The 15,967-nt window shown below is 38.1% G+C and overlaps 2 protein-coding genes across 3 annotated transcripts; both read left to right on the plus strand.

Moving 5' to 3' along the window:
• The first annotated feature begins 696 nt into the window (after nucleotides 1-696).
• On the plus strand, nucleotides 697-7,683 carry LOC141586160 (DEAD-box ATP-dependent RNA helicase 31-like). Its single transcript, XM_074407291.1, has 10 exons — nucleotides 697-1,362; nucleotides 2,579-2,685; nucleotides 3,474-3,529; nucleotides 3,886-4,110; nucleotides 4,900-5,106; nucleotides 5,196-5,282; nucleotides 5,408-5,503; nucleotides 5,639-5,854; nucleotides 6,007-6,189; nucleotides 7,091-7,683. Exons 1-10 carry the CDS (start codon nucleotides 812-814, stop codon nucleotides 7,316-7,318), a joined length of 1,956 nt encoding a protein of 651 aa, XP_074263392.1. The 5' UTR covers nucleotides 697-811; the 3' UTR covers nucleotides 7,319-7,683.
• Nucleotides 7,684-9,881: 2,198 nt separating this feature from the next.
• LOC141586161 (uncharacterized) lies at nucleotides 9,882-15,178 on the plus strand. Of its 2 annotated transcripts, none has more exons than XM_074407292.1 (9): nucleotides 9,882-10,315; nucleotides 11,304-11,418; nucleotides 12,104-12,265; nucleotides 12,351-12,456; nucleotides 12,918-13,100; nucleotides 13,643-13,808; nucleotides 13,906-14,231; nucleotides 14,614-14,712; nucleotides 14,830-15,178. In XM_074407292.1, the coding sequence occupies exons 2-9, from the start codon at nucleotides 11,404-11,406 to the stop codon at nucleotides 14,889-14,891; spliced, it is 1,119 nt and encodes a 372-aa protein (XP_074263393.1). In that variant the 5' UTR covers nucleotides 9,882-10,315; nucleotides 11,304-11,403; the 3' UTR covers nucleotides 14,892-15,178. The 2 variants fall into 2 exon arrangements, with proteins under 2 accessions (XP_074263393.1, XP_074263394.1); XM_074407293.1 differs by having other exon boundaries at nucleotides 9,898-10,315; nucleotides 14,614-14,703.
• The last annotated feature ends 789 nt before the right edge of the window (nucleotides 15,179-15,967 follow it).

Raw genomic sequence — 15,967 nt, forward strand, 5'->3', positions numbered from 1 at the left:
TTACGTAGTTGTTATAGATTAAAATAATTTGCAAAACTCATAAAGTTCTGTCTCAGTTATTAAGGGCGGTTCATTTGGTGAGCTGCACTATGTTTATGGAGATAACTATTGTATTTAATTAAAACCAGTGATACCTATAACAATAATGGAAAAACTAATTACATACTTTTACCATACTACTTGATGTTTCACAACTGAAATGATAACTACTAAATGACAAAACTTCTATGCTAAAAGCACTAATAGTTTATTGATGATCAACTAGACGGCTACACAAACCACGAACTTTTGTTTATCAATGATTTAAACATAATTGAACTTCTTTTATCAACTATAGAATATATTTATACAGATGATCCTAATGAGAGCCCGTGCATCGCACGGGCTTTTCAACTAGTAGAAATAGTAAAATAGAAGGAGATAACCAGGGATTATAAAGAAGGGGATAAAACATGAACTTAAGTGACAAAAAATTAAATTGGACTCAATTGTCCATCGGAGCTAAAGTTTTGGCTGTAATTTACCATCAGAACTATACTTTTGGATGTAATTTGCAAAAAAAAATTATATAAAACTGTAATTTTAAAAAAAAGTTTATAAAAAGCTGTAATCAACAATTTTCTCAAGTTTTAACCTAAATATCTCAAAAAAAAAAAAAAAGTTTTAACCTAAAAAAGATTGCAAATAAAGAAAAACAAGTTTAACCTAAACAGGCGCGAGACCAAAAGTCCTTAATAAACCCCGACCTCGCAAACATTTCCTCTACCGCCATTATCCCACCACCACCGTAACCCGATAACCCGATTATTACATGCTCCGGTTCCTCCGTCAAAATAACCCGTTAACCCTTATTACTAAGATGTCTCCCAAATCTATCACCCAAAAACAAAAAAAATTCGGGTCGGGTCGCCCATTAGCCACTCAGGCAGTACCCGACCCACTTAGGTCTGAGGTTAGCAATAAGGATGAATATAATGCTCATGGTTCGGGCTCGGGTCGGGTTAAAAAGAGGGGGAGAGAGGGTAAAGTGAGTAACTTTGCTAATGATGATCATGGTTCGGGTTCGGGTCGGGGTAGTAAGAGGGGGAGAGGTGGTGGTTTCGATACGATGGGTTCGGGTTTGAGTTCGAGGAATGAAAGTGGTAGAGGAGGGAAGGGGAAGAAGGAGAAGAAGGAGAAGTCGATTTCAGGGTTTTTGGATTTGATAGGTGAGGATGATAGTGAAGAGGATGCTGAGAATGTGAGCGAGGATGAGGAAATTGAGGCTGGGATTAGAAGTAGTTTGATTGAAAATGCGGTTGTAAAACCGGTTTCTGTATCTAGTTTGCCAGAAGCGGATGATTCTTACCTTAGCGAAACAAGGTTTGTGTTGTGTATTTGTTTCTGCCTTGTTTGTAGTGCTGTCAATTTTTTTGGTTGAGTATGTATGAATTCATGAATGACGGATTTTCTTGACTTAAGCTAGGTTCTGATTCCATCATTAAATTGGTAGTTTGTTGTGTTGGGCAAGAGATTAGAGGTCCTCTGAATGAACAAGCTATTGCAGTTTTAGGGTGTGTTTGGATAGCCAAAATGGAGGGGAGGGGGAAGGAGGGAAGGGAAAGGGAGAGAAGGGAATGGGAAGGGAGAGGGAATGGGGTGTGGGTGTTTGGATACAATTTTCCTCCAAAGCTTGCCCATTGTGGAGAGATTTTGATTAGGCGTGGAGGAGAGAAATTGAATCCCTCCAAATCACTCCCCCTTCATTTCCCTCCACCCTCATTTGCTATCCAAACAAGAGATTTTAAATTTTCTACTCTCCCACACACTAAGGGTGTGTTTGGATAGCAAAAGTGGAGGGAAAGGGAGGGGAAGGAGAAGGGGGGAAGAGAAAGGGAGGGAAGGGAAGGGAAGGGGAAATGGGATGTGGGTGTTTGGATACAATTTCTTTCCAAATCTTGCCTAGTGGAGAGATTTTGATTTGTCTTGGGGGAGGGAAAATGGATCCCTCCCAATCTCTCCCCCTCCATTTCTCTCCACCCTTATTTCTTATCCAAACAAGTGAGTTTAAGTCCCCTACTTTCCCTCCCTTTCCTTTCCCTCCAAATCCATCAATACAAACATACCCTAAGGGTGTGTTTGGATTGAGGGGTTTGGAGGGAAGTTGTATCCAAACACTCACACTCTATTTCCCCTCCCCTTATCTCCCTTTCCCTTCCCTCTTTACCCCTCCCCTCCATTTCCCTCCACTTTTGCTATCCAAACACCCCCTTAAAGTATGAGGAGCTGATATACTTGTGTACAAATTGACAATTTTGTTGTTTTTTAAGTGATGGCTATCCGTAACATGACTTAACGAGAAAATACATGGTTTACGAGTTGATTTATTATTCTTATGTGTAGTAATCATGTTATATCTGATTACTTAAGAATGTATTTATGTAAGTGCCGATATCATACTGATCCTCTACCTGCCATGGAGGATTGTGTAAATTTAGCAACTTCATTGCTCTATTCGTAGTGGCCGAGCTAGTTAATCTTCAGTAGGAAATAGGGTTCTGATGGTCATCTATATGCTAAAGTTCCACACTATTTTTAGGTTTGAACAATGTGCTGTCTCGCCCTTGTCGCTGAAAGCAATCAAGGATGTTGGCTATGAGAAAATGACTATGGTGCAAGAAGCTACCCTACCCGTTATTCTAAAAGGTGAGTTTGAGAACTCTTGAATAAAATTCATTATCACGAGTAGAATTGCCACCTCTCTTTTGTCAAATTGGTGAAAGTGAGCAACAATTTTTCACAAAGATCAGGAAGGAGAAAATCTTCATCTTGATTAGAATCCTAAACGGCTCAAATACAATAGATAATGTATGAACACACAGTCTGATAATACGTATTTGTATTGTCATCTGTTCGTCTTGTTACATTCTGAGCTGGTGAGAGGTGCGTTTGAAGGTTGCTATTGTGTGTTTTAATTATACAATCATCCATGTGGGAATTTCAGTTGATCGCACTTTGTAAACATTGCTACTTCAGTTGGGAGCTAATTATGAGTGCTGTCATCTTGTGCGAATATGGTTTTTTGATTCTGTTGGTGTCTTGGTGACAGTTTCTAGTTTTTTACTATTGATCTCTAAGTTTGGATTCCATTAGGAGGTGCTTAAGTGATAAGTAGCCATTAGTTAAGCAAAAACTATGATCCAATAATTCTGAAGCGTTTTTCTTTTCATCTGTATCACCCTCTAAAAGTTTACAAGGGCATTTGTTGAAGATCAGTTTCTGATATGATAGAGAGCCGTGCTTCAATCTGCATGGTTTCACATGATCCATGGATGAAATCCTCATCAACTATGGTTACGTCATGTTTATGGCCTATATGGGGACTTCTTTTGTTTGGGATTTATAATTGTTGTAAAAAGTTGATGGTATTGTAGCTTGGATTTATTCTGTAAACTGCTTAGTTACCATTTGACTGAGTTTCTTTTACTCTCTAGGTAAGGATGTTATGGCAAAAGCTAGAACAGGCACAGGCAAAACTGTGGCATTTTTGGTAATATATGCGTCATTTCTTTTTAAGTGTGTATATATGATTTTTTTTTTCTTTCCCCATATCTAAATTCTGAGGAATTGGTTAATGAAAAGAACGTGGCGGCTTTACAGTTTACACTACGTCAATTTAAGGGATTGAAATTCTTGGTTCCAACTTCAAGTAAAGAAAAAAAAGTGTCCTTTATGTTTTTGATCAAGTCCTACAACAACTTAACCTCAGCGCCTTGAGGGCTCTTGCAAATTATGGGTAGGGTAGTTGGATATATGCAACCTTATACCTGTGGTTGCAACATAGACAGGCTGTTTGATCAAGTCCTTCCTGGAGATTTGTTATTTACTGTTTGCTCTTCATTTCAGCTTCCGTCCATTGAAGCTGTGACCAAGACACCACCAGCTGGCCGGGATGAAAAGCGACCACCGATTATCGTTCTTGTTGTATGCCCAACTAGAGAGCTTGCTAGTCAAGCAGCTGCAGAAGCTAACAAATTGGTTAAGTATCATCCTTCTATTGGTGTTCAAGTTGTGATAGGAGGTACAAAACTTTCAGTTGAACAGAAACGCATGAAGGCACATCCTTGCCAGGTAAGCCTAATGATATCATATGAGGTCCTTTAGATGTACTAATTACTCCTGTGGATTGCTTCGATTAAGCTATTCAGAGTTTCTGCAGTAGCCGTTTCCAATATTTACAATGGATTTAGAATAAGTCTTGCATTATTGAATTATTTTTCACATATAACTGTTGGCCCGTCCGCCAAAAAAAGAAGAAAAATACTCCGTATAAATTTAGTTGGCTAGCATCTGTACACATCTATAATCTACAGATCTATCATTTTATAGGCTGGACATTCACGCATTCTTATATGAGATGCTCACATAATGAGATTATCGTGAGACAATTTAACTCAAATTTAAAATGACGCCATAAACAGTACTTCCTCCATACTTCTGTTTTATTCGCGTATTCCTTTTTAGTAAGTTTTCTTCTTTTGGGAGAAGAAGTGGCGTTGTGATGCGTGAGACTGATGGAGGGTGAGGTGCATGCAGAAAGAAATGACGTGAAATATAAAGTATGGAGGGAATAACTCTTAATATCCAACTAACACTTATAGAGTTATAGTTAGTGACATATATTCACATTCCTTGACCATTTTATCACCATCAATGACCCTTTTAGTTAGTGACCTCTCTTAGTAGTTGGCGACTGTTCTAGTTTCGATTGTGATGTTGTCTCACAAAAACTTATTATAAGACCACCTCATATAGGAGAACTATTGGGAAATTAATTCATATAGTTTGTAAATTTTTTTTTAATTACTTTTTGCCTAGATTGCGTATTTGGTCGAGTAGTTAACTTAATTTTGGGCCCAGATTCTTGTGGCTACACCTGGAAGGTTTCGGGACCATCTTGAGAATACTGCAGGATTTGCTACTCGGCTAATGGGGGTAAAAGTCCTTGTGCTGGATGAAGCTGATCATTTGTTAGACATGGGATTCCGTAAAGACATTGAGAAAATTGTGGCTGCTGTTCCTAAACAGCGACAAACCCTACTTTTCTCTGCCACCATACCTGATGAGGTTGGTATTCTGATAGTTTGACTGGACGTACGTTGTTAAATGATGTGAAAGTAATATGGCTTAAATTATGTGAATATTATTGTTTGAAGGTCCGCCAAATCTGCCACATTGCATTAAAGAGAGATTATGAGTTTATAAACACAGTTCAAGAAGGCACTGGAGAAACTCATTCTCAGGTATGTTTTTTGTTTTCTCTCCTCTGGTTTAATGGAACTCACAAGGGCATCGACACCATGAAGGAGTTCGATTTTTCTATCAATATTTTCGTTTGCTGACCGCTAATCATGTACTGATTTTTCAGGTCAGGCAAACTCATTTAGTTGCCCCTCTAGAGAACCATTTTTCCTTACTATATGCTATCCTTAAAGATCATATTTCAGATGATGTGAACTATAAGGTATGAACTTTTCGTAATGAAATTCTTTCTTATTGTATTAAATGCTTCATGCTCCCTGGCTATTCCGTGTAGTTTTTGCGATGTACATCCCTAATTTCTTATGCATTTGCATAACATGTTTTTTTTTTTTTGCAGGTTCTTGTATTCTGCACCACTGCTATGGTGACAAGACTTGTTGCCGACCTTCTTGGCGAACTGAACATGAATGTTCGGGAGATTCACTCGAGAAAACCACAGAGTTACAGGACCCGAGTTTCAGATGAGTTCCGCAAGTCAAAGGGTCTTATTCTTGTGACATCTGATGTTTCAGCACGTGGTGTTGATTACCCAGATGTCACCCTTGTTATACAGGTAATGTTACCATTAAATTTTGCAAATGTCATTTAATTAAGCCTGTAAAGTCGTTAAATGTTGGTGGTTTTCATGGTGTCGGTTTGAAACACGAGCGTCAAACCTTAAAATGCTCTGTATGCACTTTATATTAACGATTGCTCCATCTGTAGGTCGGATTGCCATCTGATAAAGAACAATACATTCATAGGCTGGGAAGAACGGGACGCAAAGGCAAGGAGGGGAAAGGTATACTAGTACTGGCACCTTGGGAGGAATCTTTCTTGAACACTATCAAGGATCTTCCCATCAGCAAGGCAACACCGCCAATGGTTGATCCGGATCTGAGGAGGAAAGTAAGTTTCTAGGTGTTCTTTAATTACCTCCTTTGCTTCAACCGGTTGTATAATTATCCTTTTTAGACCGCCCCATTGTCCCAACGTCCAACATGTATGCATTTTTAATGGATGTGATGTTATCTTGAACGATTTTTTAAAATAATGCTCAAAAATAAAGTATTTGTCGTTTTGGGTCTGTTTTGAAAATGTTTGTCAAATGGTGTCCACGTAGGCTCGGGTTTTCAAAACCTGAAACACGGAACAAACACGTCATTACTAATGGCGTGTTTATAGTAAGTAGGAAAAAAAAAAACTTCTATAAAATGGACTAAAGGAAACACGCCATTGGGAATGGCGGGTTTTGGGGAGGAAACACGCCACTCCCAATGGCGTGTCTATGTATATTTTTTTTTTTTTTTTTTTTAATGGTCATGGGAGCCTTTCAGTTGGGGAAAAAAAAGCTGTAAAGACACGCCAATGTTAATGGCGTGTTTCCTTCATAAAACACGCCATTAGTAATGGCGTGTTTGTTCCGTATTTTAGGTTTTGAAAACCCGAGCCTACGTGGACACCATTTTAACAAATATTTTCAAAACCGACCCAAAACGACAAATATTTTATTTTTGACCATTATTTTAAAAAATCGTTTTGTTATCTTCTGACATGCCCAAGACATCCAAAAATACCCCAACCCAGGAGCACCTTTTTTTTTTCAAACTTAAGAGGACATAAAAGTAATCTACTTCGTAAAATGGCCCGGAACCCACCTGCATATGTTTTTTTCCTATTAACTTTTCGAAACTAAAATGTGCTCGTAAACTGCTGCAACAGATGAAGTACTGTTCTTTATGAAGTTGAATGTTTTGTATGCCAATACTTGGACTGACTTCATATTTTGTCCTTAATATGATGGTACTAGGTGGAGCGTGCATTATCGAATGTGGAGATGAAGAACAAGGAAGCGGCATACCAAGCGTGGCTGGGGTACTATAATTCGACTAAGATGGTGGGACGTGACAAAAACAGACTAGTGCAGCTGGCAAATGAATTTAGCCGGTGCATGGGGCTTGACAACCCCCCAGCTATCCCCAAGCTTGTGATTGGTAAAATGGGCCTAAAAAATGTCCCTGGTTTGCGTTCCAAGTAGATCCGTCACTCACCATGACATTGTGGTCCTCAATGTCTGCACTCTGCATTTCTCATCCTTCCTAAATATAGGCTCAACACCTAATTTGCGACAACTTGAGCCACACCCTCTCGGTTAACAAAGAACTCGAGAGAGAGAAGGAAGGAAACAAGGGTGGAAGCTGGTTCGGAATCAAGAGTGAACCAAGGAATCATGTTCAGTTATCATCACTATTCACTCATTCTATGTTGATTGACCCATTTGGGCACTAACTTCTTTAATGTAAGACCGCTTCATATAAGTTGTGATAACCGATTATTGATTACTTTGAAATGGTATTTCACATACACACTTTCGCTCCTGTTGCGGTATCAGGAGTTAACAAACTATTCTTCTCGTGTAGAATTGCTGAATTACTGTAATCACTGTAATTGCTGAATTACTGTAAAAGGGCAGCCCGGTGCACGATGGCGTCTCCGCTAGGCGAGGATCCGGGAAAGGGTCCCACCACAAGGATATAATTGGGGCAAACCTTCCCTTGCCATTTTGGCAAGAGGTCGCTCCAAGGATTTGAACCCGTGACCTCACGGTCACAAAATAACACCTTAACTAGTGCGCCAAGGCTCCCTTCTAATTGCTGAATTACTGTAATCACAATAAAAATCAACACTTAGTCTTGCTGAAGACGGGTCGGAGCAAGTGACGGGTAATGCCACTCACAAAACGGATAGGGGGACAAGGTGGGGGCACCCCCATGTGCTTCCCTCTCTCCTCTATTTGGGTCATTTGTGAGAGGAAATGGTATCCGTCACTCCAAAGTGACGTATACGTGCCGTCTTCATTTTGTAAAAAATCAAGGGGGAAGGGGCCCATACAGAAAACTGCATTAGTGTCAGGTTCCAGATGTTGGACCAGTTGACTTGGATATGGGCGCCAGCGTCATGCCAAATCCTTCTCGCCAATTATTTTGAAAGGCGTTCTTTCTTCTGCGTAGTCTTCATACATTTACGCACGTAATAATAATAATTGAATAAATGAACAAAGTAAATGGGTCAACAGGGTAATCGTTGATGTCAGCACAAAATCTCATTATAGACGATACATATCCGTCTATAATTAAAGACGGGTCAAATACAATATCACAACAAGCAACAAGTGGGGTGGTGGGGACCTAAAATGTCACCACTTTCAAGCTATTTGACCCGTCTTTAGCTATAGACGGATATAATTGTCTATAGCAAGATTAGTTGTGATATCAATTGGTCTTGTGGTAGATCGTTGATTAAAATGTCGTTAACATAAAAAAAAAATGGTAAATACTGTAAACGGTAAATAAATGATTGGGATGAATAGAGTTATGAACTCATGATGTACTCTGTTAGCATGCCATTTCATGTTGTTCGACAGTCTATTTTTAAAAAAATTCTAAATAAATTGTTCATGATGGCCTCGTTTGGTTACCCCATAGAAAATGTAGGAAAATAGAAATCCCATGAATTGTAAAATTGAAGGTTGTTTGGTTACTCCTCTTTTTGGCAAAATGTAGGAGTTTGAAAATCACATGATTTTCCAACTCCCCCATAATGGAGGAGTTGAATTACCTAGTCCCCCCTAGGTAGTTCTAAACTCTTGTGTTAATTGAACTCCTACGTAGGCAACTAAACGGATTTGCTAAATTCACGTGAATTTCATGCTGGAGCTTAATTCTCATGAATTCGATATTCCTATGGAGTTGTATTATTTAACTATCTGAAGTACTCGATAATACTTTATACAACGTGGAAAAATTAGTTTAATCACAAAATTAGCAATCTTATTTTGTTCGCGCTAATTCTCATGATCTAATATCTTTATTAGCAAAAACATGTGATTCTCGTTCTATAGTCAACTATATCAATACATTAAAGGGTGATTGACTTGATATACGGTAAATGATTTGTAGGTTAACAGTTATGCTCGGGGATGTACTCATGTACCCATGTGAGTTCCCTCGTCATAAAAAAAAATAATAATCTTATAAAACCCGTATAACCGTTATACTCCCTCCGTACCAATCCAAAGGTAACACTTGCCTAAAGTGTCCGTACCAATCCAAAGATAACATACTATAAATGGACTGTAAATTGACAATAATACCCTTATTTCCTCCTTATATTTATATAAATACCAACTTTTGGCCCACACACCAACCCAATAATACAAGTTTGTTTTTCTCTTTTGCCCCCACTTTTACCCTCTTTTCTTGGTTTCCCCAATTTTTACCATGTTACCTTTGGATTGGTACGGAGGAAGTATATTTTTACTAGATGGCTCGACTGTCGAGTCATTAAACCACCCCCTTTATTTTTACGAGTCAAAATCTAGGAAATGGAGAGTCCATTTCCTTTTAACGGACGAGATTGTATTCTGTCAACATCGAACATTACACGATTTATGATTTTATGCATAGAAATAAAAAGTTAATAGAATATAGATGAGATAACATTATTAAATGAGTTTGTGAAAGGAAATTGAGAGAAAGTAAACGGAAAGAATCTAATTACATTTTTACCGTTAAAAAGTGATTTCACTTTTAGAGTTTTTCACTGCTATCACTATCAACTCCACACTCCATTCTTGTTCTAACATGCTTCCCTAAATTCTCTCTCTTCCGGCGTCAAACTCAATCAAACCCAATTTATTGTCTTTCTCTTCCCCTAATTTTTCTTCATTCTTACCTAATTTCCCTAATCCTCTTAACCCTACTCAAAAATCATGCTCTTTTTTCTTCAATTATCACTTCCCAATTTCCCCCAATGTTCATCCTAATTCAATTTTAATTTAATTTAATTCTAAGCTTTTGTTAATTACAATATTACCTAATAATTAATTAATAATCCTATCTAATCAACTGTACAATCAGTTGCAAATTTGTCGAAATTTCTTATCTTTTCCCCTTCTTTTAACCTTTTGAACCCAATTTGTTACCTTTTTTTTAATTGTTGTTTTAGTTTTGCAGATGGTTTAAGAGATAATTAGGTACATGTTTACTAGATCTTGTTGTTTATTTGTTAATTATACTGTTAATTGCTTGATTATTTGCTCAAACTTGTTAATTTTGTTGAATTGTTGTTCCACTTGTGTTAAGTGTGGATTTGGGATTATTTCTGCACATTTATTCTATGCTCATTGATGTATTTATATAAGTCTCCCTTGAGACGGCACTATCTGTCTTAGCTTAAGACGGGTCAAGTACATACCACTTGTGTATCTGAATAGGGAATACTATACAAAAGTGGTATGATACTTGACCCGTTTAAGCTTAAGACGGATAGTGTCGTCTAAATGAGAATTTGTGATGTTGTTTTATGCTGGGATAACCTTAATTAACATAACTCATTCTTATATGAGACGGTCTCATAATAAGCTTATTGTAAGACTGTCACATACTAGATTGTATTTTTTATTTATTTCATATCTTATTAATTTCCATTGTGTTATATACTACGGGCTACGTCTTAGAATATCCTAATTAACATATCACTGATATCAGTGTTGACATTTGTGTTGCTGTTAGCTGAATTTTCTACTGGACTTTGAACCCTTTGCTTAGTATTACTGTTCATGGGCGTGTGGGACGGTGCATTTTACGCTGTCCATCTCGCCAGCAGAAAATGTGGGTATTGACATTGACAGTGCATTTTCAGAAACTTACAAAGGGCATGCCCGCCGACAGTACCCTAACCGGCCTGCCTGCTTGTCTGATGACCATTAAATCCATGTTGGCCCAGCTAGAGTTCAGCTCTAGTCCGCATTTAACCCGCTAGCCTGCTTGGTTAGTGTAGAAATATAGGCACTTAGGCAGCTATTAAGAATGGCAAAAGAGCTGTAGTGTTGGTGTATTTGTCTTGCTCTTCCTAGTTTTACTTTGTTATCACTACAATGTTAATGTGTTATACGGAGTATTAGTTTTTGGTGTAGGTGTGTATTGTAGTCTCTGGTGCTAATTTTTAAATTTATGTTTCAGTGTCTCTGTTATTGTGTCCTGCTTTTGGACTTTAGGTAGCTATAGTAGCACATATTTTACAACCCACAAGGCAAGATGTGGCTGTCATTTTTATCGTGAAATGAAGACATCGCAGGTACATTTACATTGCTACTTCTTCTGCGTTAGTTTTACTGTATGTGGCAATTTTAGAATCAGATTCTGTTGTCTCGGGTTAGCAAGTGTTTATTCTGGATTACACGCTTATAAAGTACTCCCTATGTCATATCTATATGGTATGATTGTTCTTAGATTGGTTTTACGCAAGCACCTGCAATTACTGTAGGATTTTATTTATTTATTTTAAATAATTGGAAGATTAGCGTGTAACAATGGTGGACCTACAATTCAGAAAAAATGAGGGTAACCATTTGTTTATGTTTCTGTAGGAAGTAACAAATAGCAAAGATTTTCTGCGGCTTTGGTTATCTACTTCAATCTATATGTCTATGTGGGCTTTTGTGTAGTTGGAATCCTAAATTGGCCATTTCTATCCAGTAAAAGCTGAAACTTTAGCTGTCGGTATGCCTGTTAGTTAACATCTAGATTACATGCTCTTTTTATTGGCCACTATATTTCTAGGACCAGTGGAGGGTTCTGTTTCAGATTTATTTAAGTTTAGAATATGGTTTTTCTATTTAAGGTAATTGTGAGCATGCAAGGGTGGTTGTAAATAACGACATTATAATTCATACTTACCAGGATATAGTTTGTGACCTTGTGGAGAGCTTTGTGTGCTTTTTGGCAATTATGTTCTCATTTCTGATAGAAAGTCCCTGCAGGACTCCCAAACTACTACTGAAAAACAGTCCGCAAACCAAGTTTCCCATGAGTCACAAAGTGACCAACAGAACCACAACAATCCAGAAGCAGTCCCTGACGCAGGTTCAGCAGCTGTTTCAAGTAACGATGGACGCAAAATATCTCGAGAAGATATAGAACTCGTGAGGCAATCTTTTAGTCCACTTTAATTTTCTCTTTCTTTTTCTGGTAAATATTACAATTAATGTCAAATGTGGTATACTGCAGGTCCAAAATTTGATAGAACGATGTCTACAATTGTATATGAATAGAGATGAGGTGGTTAAAACCCTCCTTAATCGCGCAAGGATTGATCCCGGATTTACTACTTTAGGTAGGAACTGCAAGCATTTGAAATTGCATGCCTGGCGTAATGTGTTCTCTTAAATGAAGCTTAGCTATGCTATATTTAATTTCTCAATTTTGATGTAAATTAAAGATCTACTCTAGTGAGCACTATGGCATGAGTAGAAATTCCATAAATGCCATATATGATGTGGTATTTTCCAAAATATTGCACTTGTTATGTATAAGCAGAAGAGGAAGCAGTGTGCTGTGTATTAATAACAAACTTATGGTGAGCACTCTAGCAACTGAAAATGCGCATTCTTAATAACAAACTCATGGAGAATTATACCAACTGAAAAGAAAATGCGCATTCTTAATACGACACAGCTTCAGAAATATTCTTAGGAGTCTATGTTAGGTCTCTGTTTGGTAGAATGATAACAGGCTTCTAATTCTACAACTAAAATTCTGAATTCTGATCCCCCTCTTCCTTTTTGTATCTCTCAGTATGGCAGAAGCTGGAGGAAGAGAATGCTGAGTTTTTCAGGGCCTATTACATAAGGCTTAAATTGAAGAAACAAATTGTTTTGTTTAACCATCTTCTTGAACATCAGTATCATCTGATGAAATATCCAGTGCCTCCCAAAGTACCTTTAGCACCTATCCAGAATGGAATACATCCTATGCCTGGTAAGCTGTTATTTATGATCCTGACACTAGAATCTGTTGTAAGGAACTGTACTTGCATGTTTCCCATGAACAAGTAGAATTGGGATTTGGGAGGTTCTACCTTTTGTCATATACAGTATATCTTAATCATGTGTAACCGCGTCAAATGCTTAATCATGCTCCATTCCAATGCAAGGTGCAAGCTCCAAGTCTTTCAGTTATTGTCTGGTTTTAATTCCTGTTCTTGAATTTTATGTAGAACATGCTCGTTTTTTTACTACCCCCGCGCAATGTAAATAGGTCTAGGTTATCTATAATGGCAACTATTTTTGTTATTATCATCTTAAAGCCCATATTGTCACTGAAGTCAAATGGGGACAGCAAAAGGGAAGCAAGGCAGTAGTTACTATGCAATGTTTGGTTTCTTCTTTCTCCTAAATAATCGTCTCAAAGTGGCTGACTCTTTAGGCCAGTGTTCAGCAGTCTTTTCATGTTATTCACTCTAAATGTTTTCTTCTTATGTCGACTTGCTTGGGTTTAACTTCTAGTTATTTGCACTGCAGTTAACAACTTGTCTATGGGATACCCTGTTCTTCAACCACCTCCAGTGCCAGCCACAGGTCAACCGCATCTTGATTCTATGAGCCACGGATTATCCGGCTGTCATGTGGTTAATGGAGTTCCAGCACCCAGTAATTACCAACCTATGAGGATGAATTCTGGAAATGAGTAAGTGCCTTTTCTACATTTCTGTTTTGGTTTATCCCACTTGATAATTCCTTTACTGGCTCTTAACGTCAAATGATGTCTGATTCTTTTTTTGCAGTATATTGATGGAAAGTAGTTCATCGGACCCTGCACCAGTTATTCCACCCAGTAGTGGCATGTCATCTATGTCAGATATGCCGATTAGTCCGACATCAGTAGCATCAAGTGGTCATTTCCCATTTACTGCATCAGAGATCTCTGGGATGGGAGTAGATACTTCTGCTCTTGATACAGCTTTCCAAACGGACGTGGGAACTTCAATTGGATTACAGCTTCCACCTGATGGAGGAGCTGGACATTCTAAAGATTCTCTAAGATCCTTGGCTCAAATTCCATGGAATTTCAGCCTTTCTGATCTAACGGCAGATTTATCAAACTTAGGAGGTGATTTTCTTTCTGCCGTGGCTGTTTTGAATATACAGCGTACATTTATCTCGTGTATGCTTGTCAGCCTGTGATTCATTTGTTTCCAACCCTGTACCACCCTTGTTTCACTCCTCATTCCGACCTCATACTACTCTACAAACCAAACGCCAATGAAAGTGCTCATACAGCCTTACCTATAGCCATTGCTGTTTTTTCTGTGTTTTTAGCCTTTTTCTGTGATTGATTGGCATTTCTATTTATTAGGCATTTATATTCGATCATAATGATTGTAACCTATAAGAAACCATCTAGCGTTCAGATATACTCCTGGCATTACAATTGATTTGCTCATTCTTTCCTAGTACTGTTTATGCTGACGTCTTCGCATTTTTTTTTTCAGATCTTGGACCCTTGGGAAATTATCCTGGCTCACCATTTTTACATTCTGATTCAGATATACTCCTTGATTCACCGGAGAACGATGATTTAGGTATGCATGGTAAGGCATCCGATATGCTCATTTTCTAACAGCTTTTGTGCAATGACTGACAAAACTGACCAATCCGAATGCCCGGACTGAAATCCTGACTCTAGACCTGCTTTCTCCTTGTTTCAGTGGAGGAGTTCTTTGTCGATCAAATCCCGGGTCCACCTCAATCTGATGAAGAGAAGCCGTGAGTCCAGTTCAGGCTTGTCCCTTTCTGAAGACGGTGATGCACCTTCCAGACATTACATTAGTAAGAGCATGCTTGAATCGGAAGATCAATCCCACCCAACATGAAAAGGAAAGATGGCAATGTTTGATTATTTACAAGCATTTTCGCGAACAATTGACAGCTGCTTCTAATAGCCCGTTGCCTGTTAGATACTTCGTATTAATAAGAACTTGGTATAAGAAAATCAGCTGGTTACGTCAGGATTTAATTACCGGTCAGAGACTTATCAATCTTCATATCTTTTGTTCACATGTTAAACTACCTCTTATTTTAGCCCCAAGCATAACCGACTAGCCTGTAGGACTAGCCATGCACAACTCATTTTTTTTTTTGTATGCATCATTTACCGAAGATGTCCGTCTTAAAACCATTCACCTGAAAAATTAGTGGTATGCTATTGACCATTGCCGGAAGTTGTGTTTAGAAGTTGTGATTGGTTGGGCCCTTGGTAAAGAGCATGATATCAAATTTGAGTGTTTGGTTCTTGGTAAAGGACAGTGTTAAATCTGGGTCGTGAGTCGTGACCTAACATTGTGACTACATTTAAGTTCTGAAGGTTATCATGAGGTGGTGTCGAGATTAAGTACTGCGTAACACTCACCGAACTGAGATAAGGCAGACTAAAGGGTATCAACAACACTCTGGTTTGCACCAGAAAACAAACCTGGGATTTGACAATACGAGAGAAGGAATCGGATGCTTTTTTTCTTTTTTTTTTTGAATTATTGGTGAATGACTGAATGGTAGAGCACAGTAATGTCATTGTTCATGTTATCTAATTGACCAGACAAAGGAGATTTTTGTTGCTCGTCTTTTCTTCCAATTGAGTTTCTCTCCATTTATTTCTCTCCCCATTTCCTTCCATTTCCTATTAATGGTCTAGATTCCGTTTCGAAACGATCTAACGGTGTTGAATGAAAAGGTTGAGAGTGGATAATGATTAAATATTGTTCTATTGGAGGAAATGAAAGGAAATGGAGGATGAGTTTTCTCCATTTCCTAAAAAGAAATGGAGAGGCCATTTCCTTTCGGTGATCC

Source organism: Silene latifolia, chromosome 6, assembly GCF_048544455.1.
Source record: "Silene latifolia isolate original U9 population chromosome 6, ASM4854445v1, whole genome shotgun sequence".
NCBI classification, from domain to species: Eukaryota; Viridiplantae; Streptophyta; class Magnoliopsida; order Caryophyllales; family Caryophyllaceae; genus Silene; species Silene latifolia.